This window comes from Haliotis rubra, unplaced genomic scaffold (genome assembly GCF_003918875.1).
Source record: "Haliotis rubra isolate DU_JTF1 unplaced genomic scaffold, ASM391887v1 Scf298, whole genome shotgun sequence".
Lineage (NCBI taxonomy): Eukaryota > Metazoa > Mollusca > Gastropoda > Lepetellida > Haliotidae > Haliotis > Haliotis rubra.
Genome location: NW_025766966.1, coordinates 1,140,012 through 1,162,786, shown reverse-complemented (window position 1 = coordinate 1,162,786; position 22,775 = coordinate 1,140,012). Strand labels below are relative to the sequence as shown.

The 22,775-nt window shown below is 40.7% G+C and overlaps 2 protein-coding genes across 3 annotated transcripts; both read left to right on the top strand.

Moving 5' to 3' along the window:
• The first annotated feature begins 5,540 nt into the window (after window positions 1-5,540).
• LOC124282331 (GTP-binding protein Rheb homolog 1-like) lies at window positions 5,541-6,095 on the top strand. The gene has a single exon (XM_046718298.1). The coding sequence runs from the start codon at window positions 5,541-5,543 to the stop codon at window positions 6,093-6,095; it is 555 nt and encodes a 184-aa protein (XP_046574254.1).
• A 3,384-nt stretch (window positions 6,096-9,479) lies between these two features.
• Window positions 9,480-20,344, top strand: LOC124282319 (receptor-type tyrosine-protein phosphatase mu-like). 2 transcript variants are annotated; one of them, XM_046718289.1, is made up of 15 exons: window positions 9,480-9,839; window positions 10,107-10,129; window positions 11,224-11,317; window positions 12,089-12,142; window positions 12,376-12,470; window positions 13,053-13,219; window positions 13,708-13,795; window positions 14,554-14,630; window positions 15,899-15,935; window positions 16,170-16,267; window positions 16,561-16,683; window positions 17,631-17,782; window positions 17,876-18,011; window positions 18,760-18,869; window positions 20,210-20,344. In XM_046718289.1, the coding sequence occupies exons 2-14, from the start codon at window positions 10,108-10,110 to the stop codon at window positions 18,838-18,840; spliced, it is 1,224 nt and encodes a 407-aa protein (XP_046574245.1). In that variant the 5' UTR covers window positions 9,480-9,839; window position 10,107; the 3' UTR covers window positions 18,841-18,869; window positions 20,210-20,344. The 2 variants fall into 2 exon arrangements, with proteins under 2 accessions (XP_046574245.1, XP_046574244.1); XM_046718288.1 differs by having other exon boundaries at window positions 9,985-10,129.
• Window positions 20,345-22,775: the final 2,431 nt, after the last annotated feature.

Here is a 22,775-nt window from a genome sequence, read left to right as displayed (position 1 = left end):
GCTTATTATCCAATATGAATTATTGTTAGTAGACATCGCCAAGTTCACGATGGATTTCACGCTAATAAAAAAAGCCGACTGTGAGAGTTAAATGAAATCTGATGTTTTTCAGTGTATGAAAATCGAATCGAAGGTCCAATATCGAAAATCGAATCGAATCGAAGTCTGGGTGAATCGTTGCAGCCCTAGACACCTGTGCACTTCAAAATTTGTTTTGGATGGTAGTTCACCATTTTCTGATGAGTCATCAGTTTAGTTGAAGAATTATGTTGTTTTCCTAGTGCGCAATTTTGTGAATTTGAAGACACATTTGGTGTCAGGAATGGTTAATGTTATACTCGAGTTGATGTCGAGGGTAAGTTGTAACAGGCAGATATTAGTCAATCGCGATCAATTAGTTTGTGAACACTACAGCTGCAGTCTGCCTGCGCTTCTTTCATCGGCCCCTTGCGCCTCCCACATGCCATAAGAGAAGTAACTGACTTGATGCCACTTCACACCTTTCGTCCCTTACTAAGCGACCGTTCGTAACTTATGGTTTGTGTGTTATGATTATTTTAGGGGAAGGGGGTCACCCATTTTGTTCTGGGGAGGTAGGGGGGTCAGCAATCTTGTACACATGTACTTGGGGGTCAGCAATTTTGCACATATGGATATTGAAAGATAATGATTAAAAATTTGGGAAATGGGGGTAATTGATATTGTACATGACATGCAGGGGGGTCGCTTACTTTGTACATAACTTTTAGGAGGGGTCGTTCACATTATACATGCTTCTCCATAAGAATGATCATCATCCCCCCAGACCCCTTATGTACAAAATTGCTGACCCCCAGACCAAACTTGGTGACCCCAACCCACCCCACCGCCTTAAAATCGTCATCATCACACCCAGCCCCACCACCCTTGCCATTAAATAATGAATGGTCCCTTACATTAGTAAACAGATTTTCACCAGTATTCCAGCTACGAATTTACGCTCATGAACGAAATTCTCGAGGCGGCAGAAAGACAGTGATACCTGGTCGTTAAAGTACACCTGGAACCACCAGGGTTCGTCTTGATCCTGCGTAACTGACACAAAATACGCAGGGAAAATAATTATTGCATCATATATGACGCAAATAACTCACATTTTCATATATTATTTGCGTCAACTGTGACGCAGTAGTTACTACCCAATGTGTACTGTTAATGTGCTAGATCATTTCGTTTGGCAAAAACACTGTCAAAATGAGTACACTGTGTGAAGCCCATTTCTTGTGTCCCCCGCCGTAATATAGGGCCCGTAGGTAGGTCAAGGCACTTCGCGAGACTTTACGTTGTTTAGTACTTCCGGTGACAAACACCGTTTTACGGCAATGGCGATAACAGTGTTAGATGGACAGTGCCCTGGATAATCATACCCGACACTGGATGTGACTCAGAAAACTATTACATATAACAGGTTATATGTGTCGGTCGCGCAAGTTGGAACCAGAACTGGTTCTTGAGTACTCGCTTGTCACCGGAAATCTGCAGACCCGTGCCAGTTATATTCGGCCACATAAAAAGTAACTTCCATAGACTTACATAACTGTTAATTTAGTGTCGCATAAATTATTTTCATGAATTTAATTTTCGTATGATCCAAATCAAATTTTGCACATTTTTGAGGAATCATCTTACCTACAATCACATAATTTCTGTTTAATTTTCCGTTCTTATTTATGAAATGGCAACAATTTAATCAACATATGTACAGTGCCGTGAACTCCTTTAACTTGGCGGCCTAAGGGATTGTGCATTGTTTGAAACTATGCGTAAGTTGATAAATGTGATGTCATTAGTTAAATAGTGGTCGGAAACTTGAACTGAAATTTTGTGCGCAGAGCAGAGATGATTTCAAATTTGCCTGTCAAATTTTACAAAGATCTATCCTAAACTCACCTCATGAACATTATTTATGCTACACTGAAATAACATGTAAGTCTATGGAAATGACGTCAAGTGTCCGAATATAACTGGTGGCGCTTCTCGAAACTTACTGGCGCTATTGCTGGAATATTGCCAAAGGCGGCGTAAATCTAAACTCACTCGCTCACTCACACTGTCATAACGATCAGATCTCGCTGGCTGTGATTGTAACATTGTTTATTTAACTGTTTAAATGTATGTACAGACAGTTTATTCTTGCAACCAAGCGATAAGTATATATGACCACTTTATGTTTCATACTTGTATTTAAGTTGTACATTATGTTGTAAACTTGTACCTCTAATGCCGCAGAACGCGGCCGGAGTGTAAATAAAGTTCAGTTCAGATTCCATTCTGGCTAGATATAGGGGGTGAGGGTGGTCTAGTAGTTAAAGCTACAATTGTTTACACTAACTAACATAAGACATGTAATATTAGCTTAGGAAAATCCATTTGGTGTGGGGAGGCAGGGTAGCTTAGTGGTTAAAGCGTTCGCTTGTCACGCCGAAGTCCCGGGTTCGATCCCATCAATATGTGAATCCCATTTCTGGTGTTCTCTGCTGTGATATTGCTGAAATATTACTAAAAGCGGCGTAAAACTAAACTCATTCAGTCACTGGCTAGATATAGACACACACGTCAGATAGTTCCTTGCTGCCTAGAAGGGAAGTGTAGTTGAAAGGCGGGCCTACTCTGATCCTGGCACAATTGCGATGTCGGTCAGAAAAAGTCATCCTCCAAGGAATACATTTTGATAAATCTCCACTTGTATACCCTAGAGATTATCGAGGACGAACGAGCAACCGAACCTGTGAATAATGTAGAAACCTGTATAAAACAAACATAGCTGTTTATTATTCTGTTTTGAGCATGCAGTAGCCACAGTATGGATGTTCGTTCTATAAATCTAGATTGGATGAGGTGTACATCCAGAGCACCAACGGAGTACGACAAATAACAATTAACAAATATTCATTCATCCAGTGGTCTTCTGCATCTTCAATTTTATTGATGTTTTCTTGACTGTAGACTATAACATTCCTCCCTGCCACACTGTCAAAAGAAGTCAAACCTCTTGCCTTGCCTTTCTGCATATTTATGTAACATGTCAATTATGCTTTCTCCTCGTTGGTATTTAGAAACATAAGTTTATTTTTATGGGTAAGTAGATGGCATATGTTGAACAGAGTGACCTCCCTTAATCATGTCAGGATGCAATGGTTGTGGACTCATCCAAATTTGAACTTATCTTATATATACAATTAACTCTCATACCTTGATAAAACTGAGATCTTATTTTTAGAAAACTCTAATGCGATATTACAACTGTGATTTGTTTATTTTTTTGCATTATGCTTTACCGATATGATTCACTAAATATATATATGAATGATATCATCATTCCCCATGTTATTTAATATTCAGAAACAGCAAGCCTTCGTCCGTATATTTGCCACACTTTTTGTGACACTTGCATGTCCTGGTGATGACAGTTAGCAGAGCCGGACCCCCCGTGGGTTCTGACAAACTATTGAAACTGAAACACGAACAGTAACACCAGTATTCTGAATACTTCCAACAAGCTGCGACCGGAGGCAAGCAGAACAGTTATCACAGATTGTGGTATTTGGTATTAACATATACTTAGTCACAGAACTGTAACCCTGTTCCCATGTATCGTTTTGCTACATATTTATTGATTATACAAAGTCTACTAGTACATACTAACTACATTCTCTTCCTACAGAGGTTACTTGTCATGTCTTCCTATGAACCTCTGTTCTAATACGGCCATATTGCTCGGTTCTCGTAAAATCCCCTAGCGGCAAAAAATCGCGACACGAATTATCTCCATTCTTTCTATCCAATCAGAACACGTGTTACGTCGACCTAATACAAGCAAATGTGGGGTCACAAATATCCCTCCTCTGTCGGGGACTTGTGTTGATATGACACACAAGACATTTAATGGCTAGATTGTCCGTTGGCAACGAGGGCGATGGAGACGCCATTGATCCGCCATTACGTGAATGAGTTCTGTGTAGAAGAAACGTTTGCGCATCGCACAGGGGAGGAGGTTCTAGTTTTCCAGAAGCATACGGAAATTACTTTCACTTTTGAAACAACGTCGCTGATTGTACAACTAAATCTGATTGCAACCAATAACGAATCCTGAACACTCACACCAGGAAAGGGTACCTTGAGTAACCTCTGTAGGAAGAGAATGACTAACGATGGAACCAACTGTTTCTTAATGTATATAAATTTAATATAGTTGACTTTTATAAGTTCAAATTCTGTCTAGTGAAATGCATTGATACCTAATTGATAATACTGTATTATATAGACTAACTATGACGCCAATTGTTTGTAAAGATATATAATATGATAAACGTAACCTTTAAACGTTCAAACTCTGTACGGGGAAATGTACTCACTAACGTACCGGCCAAGAAACATGACGGCAACAGATTTTCATGATATATTAAGTTTCCATGGTTATCTTTCAATAAACAATCTGATGAAATGAGACTATGCTGCTGCGGGGCTTCACTTTTTGAGAACTTTGTGGATATTTGTCCACATCTGAAAAAGTAACTTCAGTCAAAAGTCCATTCCATCCTGGTTTTTTTAGCTTTCAATAATCATTTTATGAATTGTGTAATAATAATTTATTCTCCTTATGTTTGGGACTAGGTTCTAAGACATGTTATATGCAATGAGTCAGACAGACAGTCTGTCAAATGGACAGCTGAACCCGACTCGTGCTCGAGTACTCGAGTACCCGTGGTACCACTAGCAATGACCAAATGCATGTCGAAGAGCCCGTCCATTGATCTAACAATATTATTCCTTGCATCACTGTATTTACATTAATATGATGACGTAAAATAAATATGTTTTCATTCAAAATGACGTTCCAAATGTTTATGAAGCTTTAATAGTGTGTGTACATGGTATCATATTAACACACTCTTGCAGGATTTACATTGACGTTACCGCTTCGAAGTCATAATTTATGTCCCGAAGGACTGTGCACTTTCACTCCCAGTCAGTGTTCAAAATCACAGCATTGGAAGCAAACTAACTGGTGACGTATGTAAGCTTTTATTTTTTCCATATATATTTAATGCAAAATGCGTGTATGTCTTACAGCAGTGGTTGAAACACATGTAGCCTCCTCCTACCATCTCCTATAGGTTTTGAAACACGGACTGCTGGGTGAGTATAAACTAAAAGATAATACAATTTATATCATCCACGTGGCACACTCGTGTTTCAAACATTGATAATATTAACAACGCAATATGCAATAGGCAATAAGCCGTGTTATAACAAAACGATGGATTGCAAAAAGGTCGTTTCTAAATATAAAATCTATAAAATCTCACAAAGATTGTTTCTGACACCCTTTTTCAGTTGATCGCACCACACGTTGCTGTTGCTATGGAACAGGAGTGGTTGCTAAACGTACCTACAAGACGCTCAGCACTGCATATTTCTGTTCGGTATCAGGTCACTTCTCATATGAATAACAGCTGCCAACACAAGAACACAAATCTACTCCATGTAATCATCCTGATATGGATCCTGAAACAGAAAGATTCCTCCAGGAGCCAGGATGCCAAGGCAAAAGCTCCCTGAAGATGGTCGTAATGGGTTATCAAGGAGCTGGGAAGAAGACGCTTGTGGATGGCATACAGAGGAATTGGTCGGAACTTAGAAGCAGGAGTAGCAGGAAGGGCGAACGTACTGATGATTTAGGAATCAGAGGTAGGGATGTCAATATTGAAGTCATAGAAACTGCAGTTAAACGACCTTTCCCCTTCATCCAACGATTGCCGTCTTGTGATGCGTACCTTCTGGTATATTCCATGGTCTGTGAAGATTCCTTCAAATCTGTGACGGCAGTCAGGGACCAGATCATTCAACAGAAGGGAGACAGCATCCCCATAATATTTGTGGCCAACAAGACTGATATAGCTCAAAACGTGGACAAGACTCGGCGTGTCTACAGGGACCTGTTCATCAGTTGTGAATGGGAACATGGCCACTACGAGATATCAGCAAGGAATAGCACAGACATCAACAGAGTCCTACAAAACACAATGAGGAGAGTCAATAAAACGACCCCTTGATGGCAGTTGCGAAGGCTGGTGTAAATCTAAGCATTGGCTGAATGTACAAAATGTTACTCAATATTTAAGTACAAATATCAGATTATGTTGTAAAAGCGTGTTGTATTTAACTAGCACTGATCCTATTGCAACTGGGCATTCAGGTTAATCAAAGTCACATGTAGTCTGGATTGTGATGATTTGTTATTGATGTAAATTTTAACTGAAATGGTAAATGTGATAATGTATGTCAACATGCCGTAGGGGTTATGTTGCTATTCTAAACAAACAAAACTTAGAAGTAATAGGGGGTTGTGGTGTGTGTGTGTGGGTGGGTGGGGGTGTTTAGGGGTAGGGTAGCCTAGTGGTTAAAGTGTTCGAGTCCCGACATCGGTACAATGTGTGGAGCCTTTTCTGGTGTCCCCCACCGTGATATTGCTGGAATATTGCAAAAGCGACGTAAAACTAAACTCACTCACTTAGCAGTAATAGGGTACATTGGCGTTCACGTGTCAGTATTGTGTCCATGCTGACAGATCAGGGATTGTATTCGTTCTAAAAAGTATATACATTTTTACACACACACAATTACAAAATGTATAACAAAATTACGTACTCCTGGCAGGTTTTTGTCATCGTATCGCGTGGTGACAATCACTGGGTTGTCTGGTCCAGACTCGATTTGTTTACAAACAACATCGTACAGCTGTAATACTGCTTAAACAAATATATGCTCATGATATAGTCAGAATTGTACACTCGACTCCGCATTTAGCAGACATATCTTGTGGATGTGGAAAGGGTTTTGTCACTTCTATTAACATATGACAAGAAATTACAGTAAGTGTGTATTTTACTCACGTGTCCTATACAAAGACCCCGACCAACCATCCTGACATCCATTTGGACGAAGTCCAGATCTCTTGTCACAGTGGACACCTCCAGCACATTGACCACATGGCTGACAGGAAGTCCCATACGTGTTTGGAAGACATGCTGGAATGTTGACACTTTAGGTGTTAACAGAAAGGTGGAAGACAGGCTGGAATGTTGACACTTTAAGTGTTAACAGAAAGGTGGAAGACAGGCTGGAATGTTGACACTTTAAGTGTTAACAGAAAGGTGGAAGACAGGCTGGAATGTTGACACTTTAAGTGTTAACAGAAAGGTGGAAGACAGGCTGGAATGTTGACACTTTAAGTGTTAACAGAAAGGTGGAAGACAGGCTGGAATGTTGACACTTTAAGTGTTAACAGAAAGGTGGAAGACAGGCTGGAATGTTGACACTTTAAGTGTTAACAGAAAGGTGGAAGACATGCTGGAATGTTGACACTTTACGTGTTAACAGAAAGGTGGAAGTCAGGCTGGAATGTTGACACTTTAAGTGTTAACAGAAAGGTGGAAGACATGCTGGAATGTTGACACTTTAAGTGTTAACAGAAAGGTGGAAGACAGGCTGGAATGTTGACACTTTAAGTGTTAACAGAAAGGTGGAAGACAGGCTGGAATGTTGACACTTTACGTTTAACAGAAAGGTGGAAGACAGGCTGGAATGTTGAACTTTAAGTGTTAACAGAAAGGTGGAAGACAGGCTGGAATGTTGACACTTTAAGTGTTAACAGAAAGGTGGAAGACATGCTGGAATGTTGACACTTTAAGTGTTAACAGAAAGGTGGAAGACATGCTGGAATGTTGACACTTTAAGTGTTAACAGAAAGGTGGAAGACATGCTGGAATGTTGACACTTTAAGTGTTAACAGAAAGGTGGAAGACATGCTGGAATGTTGACACTTTAAGTGTTAACAGAAAGGTGGAAGACAGGCTGGAATGTTGACACTTTACGTGTTAACAGAAAGGTGGAAGTCAGGCTGGAATGTTGACACTTTAAGTGTTAACAGAAAGGTGGAAGACAGGCTGGAATGTTGACACTTTACGTGTTAACAGAAAGGAAGGGCATTATTGTACAATCGACTCTGCTTTCAGCAGAGATTTCTTATGGATGTGGAAAGGGTTTTGTCGCTTCTATTGTATTCCTTCATATTGTATGAGAATCGTGTTAAGTGTTGTACGGTTCCTCTGTGAGTAAATGGCTGTGTTACTACACCCCTCTTTGTTTCATTTGTTCGTGATAGTATAATAAACCTCTCATCAGTTATAATTATTGTTCACAATGGAAACAGTAGACCTGGGTTTCGTGAAAAAATCGCATTTTTTTTATATGCTGATAGATCACCAAAACCGTTAAACCCATCTCACTCACTCACACCAGTCTTGGAAATGGTGTTAAGTATCATTAATGCACTTACTCACACATTCAGCTGAGATACTCATATCCACTTGTTCGCTGAATGTCATGTCAACATTCGATATCTCAGGGCCGGAAACATCATACCAGTGTTAACGTAATTTCAAAATCCAAACATTTCCTGAACATCGATCACCTGAGATTAGAAACTACCGGCGAATTATCTTCGACATTTTGACTATATGAAGCAACGGAAATATTTCATAACCTTATTTGAGTTGGTTTGTTAGCGCAAGTAATTTCTGTACAAGGATGTGTCACCTATATACTCACAATACACAGCGCAACAAATTCGACTGACAACGATATGGAGGAAATATTCTGCATGTAATTTCGGTTTCGCTTCCCGTGAAAGACAACCTTTACATTCCGATCATATTTTAATCTCACTGCCAACACCACTGGAGTTGTGGACCAGTGTGTACTTTAATGGAGATTGAATGAGGATGTTGCTGACTACATGAACGGCTTTCCACGTGTAAGGGCATTACGTACTATGAAATATTACCGGTTAAGGGGCGGGGCTTTAATTATCCCGGATGTGTTAGGGATAAGATCATTTTCCGCGATTACTGTTAAAACACATTCTTTCTATGAAAGACGAAACAAGCAAACTTTCTATGTCCAGAAAAACACACACACATGCATACTCGCACACACACTACTGCAAACACTGAAACATATACAAACACGCTCGCGCAATGCTTGGAAACATAAACCGACTACCGACATAATTAATTATATACTCGAAACATTGATTCGCAGTTATCACTACTATGCCAATGGATTTGTGAATATCAATAATAAAATAATAAGGCCACTTGTATAACGCTAAACTCCACGCCCCACAGGCATGCTCGAAGCGCATACAACGTAATGGACATCATTACCCCGGTTAACCCATGCTGCCTGTAAGGCGCTAGAAGGTTAATGGTCATATGTACCAATCCCACTGGGTACCCGTTTTTGCTTGGTGACCTGAGAATTTTGAACAAACTCGCTTGCCTAAAGGGAGATAGCATGTGTCACGTGTGCTTCGTTTCGGGCAGACTCGTGAAAGATCCGGGTTAGAATTGGTCTTCAGTAACCCATGATTGTCGTATGAGGCGACTAACAGGATCGGGAGGTCAGGTTCGCTCACTTGGTTGACACATGTCATCGTATCCCGGTTGCGTAAAACGATGTTCATGGTATTGATCGCTGGATTGTCTGGTCCAGACTCGATTATTTACAGACCGCCGTCATATAGCTGGAATATTGCTGAATGCGGAGTTAAACAACAACCAACCATCATGAAAGTCCAATGAACTAGATCTACTTCAATTACAAGTCAATAGTGTCAGTGACAAGTGTGACAGGAAATAGAAGGTTGTACTGACGTACGGAGTATCGGTATCGATGTGAAACAAGGACGTGCCCCACAAAACTGTTCTTCCACTGAATAAGCAGCGAAAGACAGGGTAAGTTCGCATTTCTAATGATTGCATGAGAATGTTTCATAAGATAAACAGCCTATTTCATTCATCAAACGTTCCTTAAAAGCCTCACACTCAGAAATATTAACGTCTCATTGTCATACATGGGAATTTGTATTTGTCGTTAAAGGGGGAGAACCATTTGCCATATTGTATTTGGGCTCACCATGGTTCTTCAGATGCCATAATAACCCACAGTTGAAGACATTGTGAATCTACAAAAAACACTTTACCATTTACTTATTCCTTTAGGATGAATAACTGCACAATCTCAGGTAAGTGAACATCGTATCACCAAATTTCAGTTTCGTGATGACGTGTCCTCAACATTATTAGTGTAAGCGGAATGCAAAACACGTATCCTGGATAATGTTAATTTTTTACATCATCTTGCACCTGCTTCTTACTTATGAAACAGGTAATTAAAGTGTGGGGAATTACGATGAAACACTACCAGAGGCAATGGAGATTACAGAGAACTTACATTTCACAAGCAATGAAGGTTGTGCCAGTATAACGAACTGTATATGACCTATATTCGTCCCTCCTATATTCTTAAGACCGCCTCCGTGGTGAAGTGGTTAGAGCGTCCTCCCGGAGAGCGGAAGGTCGCGAGTTCGATCCCCGACCGCGTCATACCAAAAGACGTTAAAATATGGTACTTGTTGGTCCCTGCCTGGCGCTCGGCATTAATGGGTACAACAAGGACTGGTCGCCTCGGAGTCAGTATAATGTGTCTGAGTGGGGTATTCATGCTTCACTGCGGCATGGTATCTCAGTGGGCTAGCACTATAAAACCAGCTTCAGTCTGGGCTAGTACAAGCAGCCGCACATACACATACACACGCATGCACGTCGTCATATGAGCGAAATATTCTCAAGCACGACGTTAAACCCAATTTCACCTCAACCTCACCTCACCTCACCTCACCTCACCTATATTGTTAAACTTCTACTTATCCCGGCAGCTGGCAGGGGTAATGGAAGCGAGGATGATTTTACACCTTTGGGGCGGTTGGGTAGCCTAGTGGATAAGGTGTTTGCTCGTCACGCCGGTGCCGAGTTCGATTCCCTACATTCACACATGGTGCAATGTGTGAAGCCCATTACTGGTGCAAACCCAGCACCCACCCCCCGGTGATATTGCTGGACTTTTGCTAAAAGCGGCGTAAAACTAGACTGACTCACGTTCACTTTTCACGTTTCATTTGTTCTGAAAGCAATTTATCGGCGAGTACTTTATAAATTAATAGATAAACGTGAATGTTATATAATTTAATATAAATTAATTTTAACCTATAATTTGCTGGCTTATGCAGCGGTTTAAATCTGCTTCTAGTGAATATATTGATTCAACTATTTTCAACAGAAGAGGTGCACAGAATAGTCACATCTATATCAAGTGGCTTGCTTGCGGTTATATTTGTGATAGAACTCATCACGTGCATCTACCGTGTACGCCGGTAAGTCCTACATTACGTCAGCCTGTATACTGAACATGTACGTAATACGTTAAAAGGAGTTTCACAGTGTGCTGCCCATCTCTGCGGAAGTAAAACTTATCAGACAGAAGTTTAAAAAAATATAAACGTTAAAAAGTAAAAGTTGATTAGGAACCCCTTTCTTTATAAATGGGTTAGTCAATGATTTATCGATTCATCCAGTTCACACCCGTGATCCGGATTAGAATTGATCTTCAGTAACCCATGCTTGTCGTAAGAGGTGACTAATGGGATCGGGTGGTCAGGCTCACTGACTTGGTTGACACATGTCATCGGTTCCCAATTGAGAAGATCGATGATCATGCTCGTTGATCACTGAATTGTCTGGTCGAGACTCGATTATTTAGACACCACCGCCATATGGCTGGAATATTGTTCAGTGCGGCGTGAAACTAAACTCACTCACTCACTCACACATCTAGATCACAACACATATAGTGTGTTTGAATCACCTGGTTGATATATGTGTATACGTACTCGTGTTATATGCAGGCTTTATTCTAGACATATGTTAATGTTCCGACCAAAGTAATCTGTTGGAGGGGCGGTGTACCCGCGCGTCTACTCGTCCGGGTTCGATTCCCCATATGGGTGCATAGTGTGAAGCCCATTTCAGGTGTCCCCCGCCGTGAGATTGCCGGAATGTTGCTTAAAGCGGCGTACAATCATAGTCGCTCACTCATTCATCTGTTATAAGGACACCCCTAGGTCAATGTTTTGTCTGTTTTTCAGTCACAGGTATCGCCTCGTCAGAAACAGTCGCCGTGTCAGGGCCAACTCTCGTCGGTGAGTCCAACTGGATGTCTCACTTAGTTCTAGCCATATATTATATCCATATACATTATTATATTATGAAGGGATCACTGAAAATCATTGATGACACCAGGTGTTCAATGAGTACACCGTGTTAAGACTGCTTGGACTCACTCACCCACTACCCGTACTCATCCGTACGCGCCAATTGTCAGATTTGCGTAGCACTACGTACTCATACGTACTCAGTACGTTTCCTTGTTCAGTTCCAGGTTGGCAACTACTTCTCGTGACGGTTCGATGAGCTGCCTGTCCAGAGGGAATGAAAGCAGCCAAAGTTTTTGTTTAGAAGCGGTAAACGGTATGGTATTTGATTATATAATAATTATTGGTGAAAGTTTCATAAGTACCTTGCGATAGACAGACCGCCGATCAATTGGTGTATACACGTGCATCGTTGTAATTCAGAATAATTGATATTAACCAGAGTTAATTTGACTATGTATTGAACCACACTCTGAGTAGGAAAGATTGTTGTCCATTGAAAGATATCAAATTTAAACTAACTACATCTGTGAAACACGATAGACTATGTATTGAACCACACTCTGAGTAGGAAAGATTGTTGTCCATTGAAAGATATCAAATTTAAACTAACTACATCTGTGAAACACGATAGGTACGTGTTAGTGACACAAAGATAGTGCAAGACAGACTTTACACTAAAATACGTGAAGATCCGGGTTGGAACTGGTCTTCAGCAAGCCATGATTGTCGCAAGAGGCGACTAACGGGATCGGGTGGTCACGATTTGGCTGACACAACTCATTGCATCCCAATTGCGTAGATCGATGTTCATGCTGTTGATAACTGGATTGTCTAGTCCAGACTCGAACAACCAACCAACCATCTTTACACTACAAAAGCCAACTGTTTATTTTAGAGCTCCAGTCAGTCGGGAATGCTGCTGTCGACAACACAGTGTACGACTCCCTCAGCCTGCAACGTGGCCATCTCCATAGACGTCCTTCGACAGAGCCCCACGAGATAGACATGAAGCGATGTCTACAGCTCTTCCTAAGTACCAAGTGTTTATTCAAGCAGTTTGAAGTAAGTGTCATGGTAAATACACAGGTCAAACGTATCTACTACTGAAATGTGATTGGCAAGTTTGATGCATGTTTGTTTTTTTCATTTGACATAAACATAATCATTTTTCTTAAATTGACTTCAGTAGTCTTAAATATACTTTGACCATGACTGACCTCAAATAACATCCGATACATCTCATGACCTGGTAGGTCAAGGAAGACCGCCCTTCCACAACCCACACCGTGAGAGGTGAAGGTCGGGTGCTCGATGCCCCGACCCGGCCTAGTCATACCAAAGGACATTGAAATATAAGTACTTGTTACCCTGCCTGGAGTTCGGCATTAGGGGCATAACCAAGGACTTGTGGCTCGGATGTTTAAGACATCGCGCAAGTGATAGTTAAAAAACAATTGGTTCCTTTCAAAATTCTTTTTTGAATCTAAATAAACAAATTGTGTCTAAAATATATTAATGCCTTTAATGTTTGATTTTCCACGTGTTTTCAGGACCTACCCAGAGCCGACTACACGCTGTGTTGTGAAGCGCAGAAGGGAAATAACATTTGCAAGAACAGATACCGGGATGTTCTTCCTTGTAAGTAGCCTCTGAGTACCGTAGGCCATGCACAATTACACCCGGACAAGGCAGAAGTGTGACTGATATGTTCCTGGTGAATTCATCGCGAGCCTTCATGAGAGACACCATGATAACTAACTCAAGGGAGATAATCTGTATATAATCAGCGTGGACAGAGATAACAATTCAGGGGAGATAATTTGCTTGTCGCCAAATGAAACTACAATGTATATATTTTGCGAGTGGCCCGGTTGATGTACAAAGTTAAGCGTTAGGCTTGCCTGTTTTCAGCTTTTCGAATCCCAGATTCATCCTTATCATGAGTACAAGTTTTCCCAGTTAGCGTCCAAGAGTTGCGAGCTCGAGCCTTTGGACATTCCGCCCCGTTAAGCAGTGAAAACTGCGAAAACTGAAATGATTGTCAAAACGTCATGTACTCGAAACCATTCTTGTGTTCGTCAAAGAAAGCGGGTTTGTGAACAAAGATTTACTCTATGATGGTAAACCATCTTAAAACTTGTTTGTCAGCATTATTCCAGACGGTTTGCTGTAAATAATGGAAGCTACTTAAAATGAACAACGAGCCATATCGCCAACGTACAACAACATCTGTTACTGTGCATTAGAGTCCGATCAATTAAACTGCCTCGGACAACAAGCACATGTGGCTATTTTCACCAGTATATAATGGCATTGACATGCGGGAGTCTTTTTCTGTAAATCTCACTGAGAAATATATTACCCATATGTTATGTTAATAAACCTTACAATTTCAGATGACAACAGTCGAGTTGTGTTAAAAGCGGTCGCCGAGAACGTCTTCAGCGGATACATCAATGCTAATTACATACAGGTATGTAGCTTGTTTATGGCGCTATTTACCACACGGGGCGCAGGTCGTGTTCCAAACACCGTAACAGTTTGTTTCAAGCAGTGTCTCCAAGACAGCAGTCTCCACTGACTGTTTAAATTCCATGCATCATATTCATGGTTTGAAGTTTCCACTCTAAGATTAACTAGACACACGACAAACACTGAACACAATGGCGGTGAACCCCTCCTAGCCATTTAGGTAATTCCACGTTATATGTAATCATTCTTTAACAAACAAAATATTGTACAGTTTATAATTACATCAGAAACAAGGGAATTCAAATAATTTAGCAGTAAATGTTTAAAAACTACTATACGTATTTCCTCACCTTTATATGAGTCACAATACACCGTATATACCCTATACACATTGACAACGATAACCCTTTGCATCAGAGTGTATTTGACTGTGTCCAGTAAGTGAGTATAACCAATATAAACTGCTGGGAAAAGAATATAAACACTTTGGATGCTGCCGACACTGTAACACAGCGCGACGTTATATTCACTCAATAACGAATACTCATTTCGTTTTCTGTTACATTTAAGACTCAATCATACAGGAGTATACACTTTCTTTTGTCCAGTAGGGTACGTACTAGTACCGTGTATATAAATGTGCAGAAAACCCCGTTAATACGGTATCCCCGCCCAGTGGACGATCATCACATTACTACGCGTCTCTTATACGTAATACCTGACCTTTGTAAAACGGAAGTTTGCACTTGGAAGGACGAAATAACTGGTTTCACTGTGTTCAAATATAGACAGACATACAGACATATAATTTATTTGAGTCTCACCTCAACTTCACACCTATGTACATAGAACAAAATAATACAACGTTGAACCAATCTTTACAGACTTATGAGAGACTATATAACATATAAAAATACAAAACTAAAAGAATATAAGATACATTTAACATTATTTACCAACATAACCAAGTTAAGAGTATAAAAGGGCATGTCGCCGCCGTAAGATAAGAAAGCAGGTTTTGGCTGTATCAAAAGACACTTGTGGATTGGACAGTAAAAATCTAATCTTATCAATGTCACTAAATGACATAAAACTAACAGTAAGCTGTTCTCATTAACTAAAAAGGGCATCTCTTTCAAAGAATAAAGCGGACAGTGTAATAAAACATGACATTCATCTTCAATAAACTCTTTACAGTAAAAACATGTTCTTTCCTTTAGAGGAGTACAATTATAAATGCAGTTTTAATGGCATTTTATTTCTCACCAGGGTGTTGGCTGCCTGCAAAAGTTCATAGCCGCTCAAGGTGAGCTACAACAGTTCTGTGAAAGGGATTAATAATACGAGCATTCCACAGCAGAGGTAGCTGGTACAAACGTGGAAACTGTGCATGAGATTCTAATATTTTACCCAAACTGTCATGTTTGTTTTTCTACCACTTCAAGTGTTGTCTATTCTTAAATCACACACTTTTCATGACCCGAGTCCTGACCTGACCATGGATGAGATGACACTGATCACATTGACTTCATGTTTTCAGGACCATTTCTACGTGTTGTTCCTGACTTCTGGAGGATGGTCTGGGAGACTGAATCTCGACAGATTGTCATGCTTACAAACATCATCGAAGACGGAAAGGTTGTGTTACAAACGCCCATTGATTCATTTGATATATACTACCCATCAATAGTTTAGACTCACTAGTGTAAACTACTTACTTCAGTCAACTGTTCTAAACTAGATTTTGCAAAAGATTCCATACTGTTTAAAGGTACTGTTTAACACATGAGCTGATGTATTGTAAAACAAATTCGTAACGTTGAAAAGATTATTGTCATGAGTGTGGTACCCATGTCAGTGTAATAACGAGGTTAACACAATGACACGTTATACAGAGTACTGAGATACTAACATAAACTGTGTTGTTTCAGATGAAGTGTGCCAAGTACTGGCCAGGCGAGATCGATGAAGTAAAGGTATTCGATGACATCACGGTGGAGTTTGTGCTGGAAGAAGTCAGCGACTCCTATGTAAAGAGGACGTTCAACATCAAGGTGTGTAAAATAAACCTTTTAGTTAAAATCCACTGATGAAAGAGGGATGCAGTTAAGATGTAAGTATATGAAAGTCAGTGAGTTTTATTTTCTCTGTAACCGGATAATTTAACTGATTATGCACATGACCTCAAACAAATCACACATCATATATGTGAATTATTCACACGCGCACGAACGCAAGCGCATACATTTATTTATACACTCACTGTGAGGCAGTTGAAGCTTTCGCTCACCACGTTGAGAGCCTTGGTACGGTTCTCCGCATGAGCACATTGTGTGAGGCATATAACCCTACTCCACCAATCTCTCTCTCTCTCTCTCTCTCTCTCTCTCTCTCTCTCTCTCTCTCTCTCTCTCTCTCTCTCTCTCTCTCTCTCTCTCTCTCTCTCTCTGTCTCTCTCTCTCCTCTCTCTCTCTCTCTCTCTCTCTCTGTGTGTCTCTCTCTCTCTCTCTCTCTCTCTCTGTCTCTCTCTCTCTCTCTCTCTCTCTCTCTCTCTCTCTCTCTCTCTCTCTCTCTCTCTCTCTCTCTCTCTCTCTCTCTCTCTCTCTCTCTCTCTCTCTCTCATGGTACAGTTATGACCAAAAAAAATCCTCCACAAGGATGTATAATAAAGGGGATGATTTCAACTTTCCTTTCATGTTGATCAATATCCCAACAGCTCCAGCCTTTTGTAGTTTACATTTCACAAACTTTGAGGTACAATCGAGTATGCTGTTTTTACCAAGATTACAAAGAACGTCATACCACTCTTGCACAGAATTTGTTCGATCAAGGTGACAACATTCAAGGCCTCAGTAAACTTTTTAAAGACGTTTTATGGTAGACATGTGGAGAACATTTCCAAATTAATGCATCAGAGACAAAAATGTACTTTTAAGGGACGCACGTATGAACGTCGCGCTTGCCTGCGTTACATTTACAGTAACACGTTCTTTTGTGCCAGTCGGGAGAAATGTCCAGGGAAATATTCCATTACCACTACACCGCCTGGCCTGACTGTGATTCTCCACGTGATGTGTCGGCATTCCTCGACTTCCGGTCAGCGGTGTTCCGGGATGCGTCAGCTGTACATGGACCAGTCATCGTCCACTGCAGGTAATCCTACTTTCATTGTGCTATCTGAATCAAGTTCGTTGAGTTTGGTGATTCAAAACAAAGATGTACTAACACATTACCATTCATTTACAGTGCTGGGATCGGCCGAACTGGAACATTCATCGCTCTGCACTACCTTCTGTCTCAGGCTAAAGCTGACGGTATTGTGGATGTCTTCGGGTGTGTGGCACAGCTCAGACAGCAGCGGATGGAGATGGTCCAGACAGAGGTTGGTACAGAAGCAGAACTGACAGAACTGGATTTTGTGACGAGGGTGTCAAGTGTCTCTCCTCCTGAATCCATATTATATCATATTCTTCGCTCTCTTTGCTCAGCCCTGATTCCCCAATACCAACAACACGAAGCTTTGGGAAAGGGGTATCATTTGAAGTTAACTTACTGACAAAATATCGGGGAAAGAAATTATTAAGATGAAAACCATAACCCGTTATTATTTTCTTTATATATATTATTGATAAATTAGCGTGCCAAATACGATTATATTGGCCTCATGCGTACAGCCTAGTTCGTACCCTTTAAGTAGATCCCGTATCCCACGTTACCAAAAGAAAGTTGTCAGCAGTAGCTGATTGCCCAATACTTGCAGACATTAAGTTTCTTTTGGCTCCAAAAACCATGTCCTGAACCCTACATTAGTTTTCAATGTGTTCTCCTGTATTTATGTTACCCGTGAAGATCCGGGTTAGAATATTGATCTTCAGTAACCAATGCTTGTCGTAAGAGGCGACTAACGGGATCGGGTGGTCAGGCTCGCTGACTTGGTTGCCACATGTCATCGGTTCCCTATTGCGAAGATCGACGCTCATGCTGTTGATCACTGGATTGTCTGGTCCAGACTCGATTATTTAGACCGCCGCCATATAGCTGGAATATTGCTGTGTGTGGCGTAAAACTAAACTCACTCACACCCTGTATTTATGTACAATATTGTGAAGCGTGTCGGTGTTTGATTCCAGGAACAGTATGCTTTCCTGTTCGAGGCGCTGTACGAATATACAACGGAGCCTACAGTGCGTATCGGGCATACTCGGAGATGAGCCTGAACCTTGGCCTTGACATTGTAGTGGTAAGTGCTTACTGCAGCTCAAGGGGTGTAGCATGGTAGGATTGAGTTAGAGTATAGTTTGTGTCACCTGTGGAGTGACATACACTGCAATTGGTACTGACAGTTAAGCTTCGTGTAGCAATGGAATATATAGTTCAAATGCCATTTAGAATCACTTTTGCAAAGTGAACAAATATTCTCTGTTACATTAAGGTTCATGTTCAGTTTCACTAATAATAGCATGGTGGGGTTTAGTTAAGCGTATATTTTGTGTGACCTGTGGAGTGACATACGCTTGTTACCGACAGTCATGCTGTGTAAATATCACACTTCGTGTAGCAATGGAATATAGCTGTGCCGTTTAAAATCCCTTTTGAAAAAAAGTGAGAAAATATTCTCTTTTTCTTTAAGGTTAATGTTGTTTTTCGTCCAAATTCACTAATACCATGACACTGAAAAAGTTGACACAAACATGAAATCGGAAGTTGCCTGTGTTTGTCAGTGTTTATGTATGGCAGTTGTGATATGAACTAGGTTCGATTGCTCTGTTGTGTTGTGTTGTACCTAGGCGGATCCAGAGGGGGGTGCAGGGGTATGCGCGCGCGCACCCCCCCCCCTTTTGAGCTGAAAGTGTGTTAAATGACCATTGAAAATGAAGTGTGCACACACCCTTTTCCAAAAAGCTGTATCCGCCCCTGTTGTATAATAATATTCACAAAATGTCATCACCAGCAAAGACGGAAGTATGCAGTAACGCTAACACGTGAGAGGTATCGTTTCAGAAACTGAACCTGACACAGACCATATTGAATACAGGGTTACCTCCCTTTGATAATGTTGAGGCTTTACTGCAGTCACTGTCAGTGGATTAGGCGCAGCTTCTTTCTGATACTGAACATTGCTAAACTACACCTGATACAACTGGAGGTAGAAGCCAAACAAAACTACTCATGGGGGACTAGCTGGAACTGGCAACTATTCCAAGGGTGGTCCCCTTTAAGGTTCCAATATACCACTGCTGCTGCAATATAAAACGGACATAACATCAAGTGAATCGAAATATACTGTACTTCATCCCAACTTAGTTTTTATGTGACGATAGGCAGAAGTATTTTATGTAAATGTTTTGAAACTCCCCTTTCAATAGGAAAGAAGTTTGACAGTCACAAAATAACAATATCCGAGCACATTTGATGGTATATACCTTTGTTTGTTCAGGTAATCATCCTGTTTTGTGAAGTTTGTGATCCGTTAACAAGAATTAATCATATGCTAGTGATGAATTATTTGAAAATTATTCATGTTGAATATTTTACTCTGCGAATGGGAAGATTTGAGATTGTCGACATTTCTGTTTCCAGACGCACCTGTAAGATCCTGAATCCTTTCATCTCACCGAGGTCCAGATCAGCGACCCGGCTGTACATCTGAACGCACGTCTTCTATATACAAATCATACAATATACATGTAAAATAAAAATAAATGTTCTTGTTGAGTTCAAGCTTTGTGTTTTAATCCTGGTATTAAACCAGGCGGGCCAAGGTAGTGTTGCTACCGCCTTTTGGCCTACGAAATCATCAACGACACGTAAACGATATGGCCTAGCATTGGTCGGTCTTGTGGTCAGAGGATAATGAGTTTGAGGATGTTTGAGTGGAATTTTAGAAGTTGAGACGTACAATATAGAACACACTTTATGGGTAACAGCTTCTTTGTTTCGCGAGTGCGACGTTTCGATACAGATTCTTGTACCGTTGTCAAGGGGGCTTGCATTCTTGTACCCTGACAAAGGTACAAGAATCTGTATCGAAACGTCGCACTCATGAAATAAAGAAGCTGTTACCCATAAAGTGTGTTCTATACAGAGAATGGTCATCGTAATATGGTAAAAACAACCCTGTCTAGGATGTCCACGATTTACCGTTGTCCATTCAGATTTTGTCTAATCATCACAAGGTCGGGTTCACACTGATGTGAGACACCACGCCATTAATGAACTCCAGCCTAACGGTACTTGTTCCAAGATATTTCGTTGTGCATTTGCAACGTTTCTGCAATGCAAACACGAGTTCCGCCATCAATAGAGAGTGAGTTTAGTTTTACGCCGCACTCAGCAATATTCCAGCTATATGACGGCGGTCTGTAAACAATCGAGTCTGGACCAGACAATCAAGTGATCAACAGGATGAGCATCGGTCTACGCAATTGTGAACCGAGCTCAGCGAGCTTGACCACCCGATCCCATTAGTCGCCTCTTACGACAAGCATGGGTTGCTGAAGATCAATTCTAACCCGGATCTTCACGGGTTTCGCCATCAATAACACCTCTAAGATCAGTCATGAACTAAAGAAATCGACTTTCGTCCTACCAGTGCACCCTTCCCCACGACGTCGAATTACAGTGACCGTGACACCAAGGTAGTCGTACTGCTTGCAGCTCTGGGGAAAACAACGGACGTGTGATAAGTCGTCTGGCATTGTGCCAGGGCTGATGTTAGGCGACTTCGGACCGTTCTGGTAGAAGCCGATTGCCACTTCACATGAAGGAATGAAGTCTTGTGACTCTGAGGGCTGTATCCTCCTTGGGTGTTGTTACTCGTGGACGACTTGAACGCTGACGGTCCTTGACGTCATTATTTGGCTGATGTTTTCTGACCAATCGGCTGATATTTGATACTTGCTATCTGCTTCATGACTTGATGCGCACTTTGTTCGCAGCACATGTATACCTGAAATCAAATCAATGTACATGAAATTAATGCATGTTGCACCCTAAGAGTCAAAATATTCATACAAACAAACATAATTATGATATGATTATAATTGGCAGTATGGGTGTTAAAAGATCAGGGCCTTGATTTTCGAAGCTTTCTTAGCGCTAAAGATAGTCGTAAATGTCATACATAAACATTAACTTACGACTATCTTAGCGTTCCCTTACATTTATTCCATACGTTTTCCATGTGTGCATTCATACAAACACATTTTCCGTTCTTAAGCGGGCATGAGGAAACTACAAATGATACTACATCTTGATACAGGCATATAGTCATCAAGGTCCAATCACCCGAGATTCCACTAGCCGGTACATGACATAGAGTAACATTTACGTATGCAAAACGTTTAGAACTGCGGTAATGACAGAAACTCGTTTCATAAACATTCAGAAATACTTTACAAAGATGGAGAGGAGAGAAATCAGCCAGCTGAATATAACCCATTCAATTTTCATTGTTAAAATGAAACTAAACCAACTGATAAATGAAATATAAAGTTTTCGTCCAACTAAACCATCTCCGTATAAATGAAATATAAAGTTTTCTCTTGGGTCGTCCAACTAAACCATCTCCGTATAAATGAAATATAAAGTTTTCTCTTGGGTCGTCCAACTAAACCATCTCCGTATAATCTGATTTGTTCCAATTGCCTGTCCACATAGTTCACAACACTGCGTTGGTCTCGATACGCAAGAGAAATAATCATTGAATTCAAATATGGAAACAGTTATCGCCACAGGTAAAACATGAGGTTAGCTGTATCGGACTGAGTGACAAATGCAACATACTAACATTTTAAATTAGGTGATAATGATTAATCTAATGAAAAATAAGCTATGTGAAATTGTTTTACGCCTACACACCAGATGTAAATAACCAGGAACACTGACGACCAAATGCGGGGACACCAGTTAACTATATATCATCGACAAAATTAAGAAATGTCAATGAATCTAGTCTAGCTAAACTACACCCACATACTAAACCCAACACTATAAACCTATGAAACTCATATGTTTAGTAACAGGATAAATACGGTAAGTGTGTGGTACTGGGCAAAGCTGTGTAGATAAACGTGAGGTTCGTGCTTGAGTCACGTGAACAAGGTATTATAAGTTACATACCTGGTAACTCTCACGCATTTGGCTT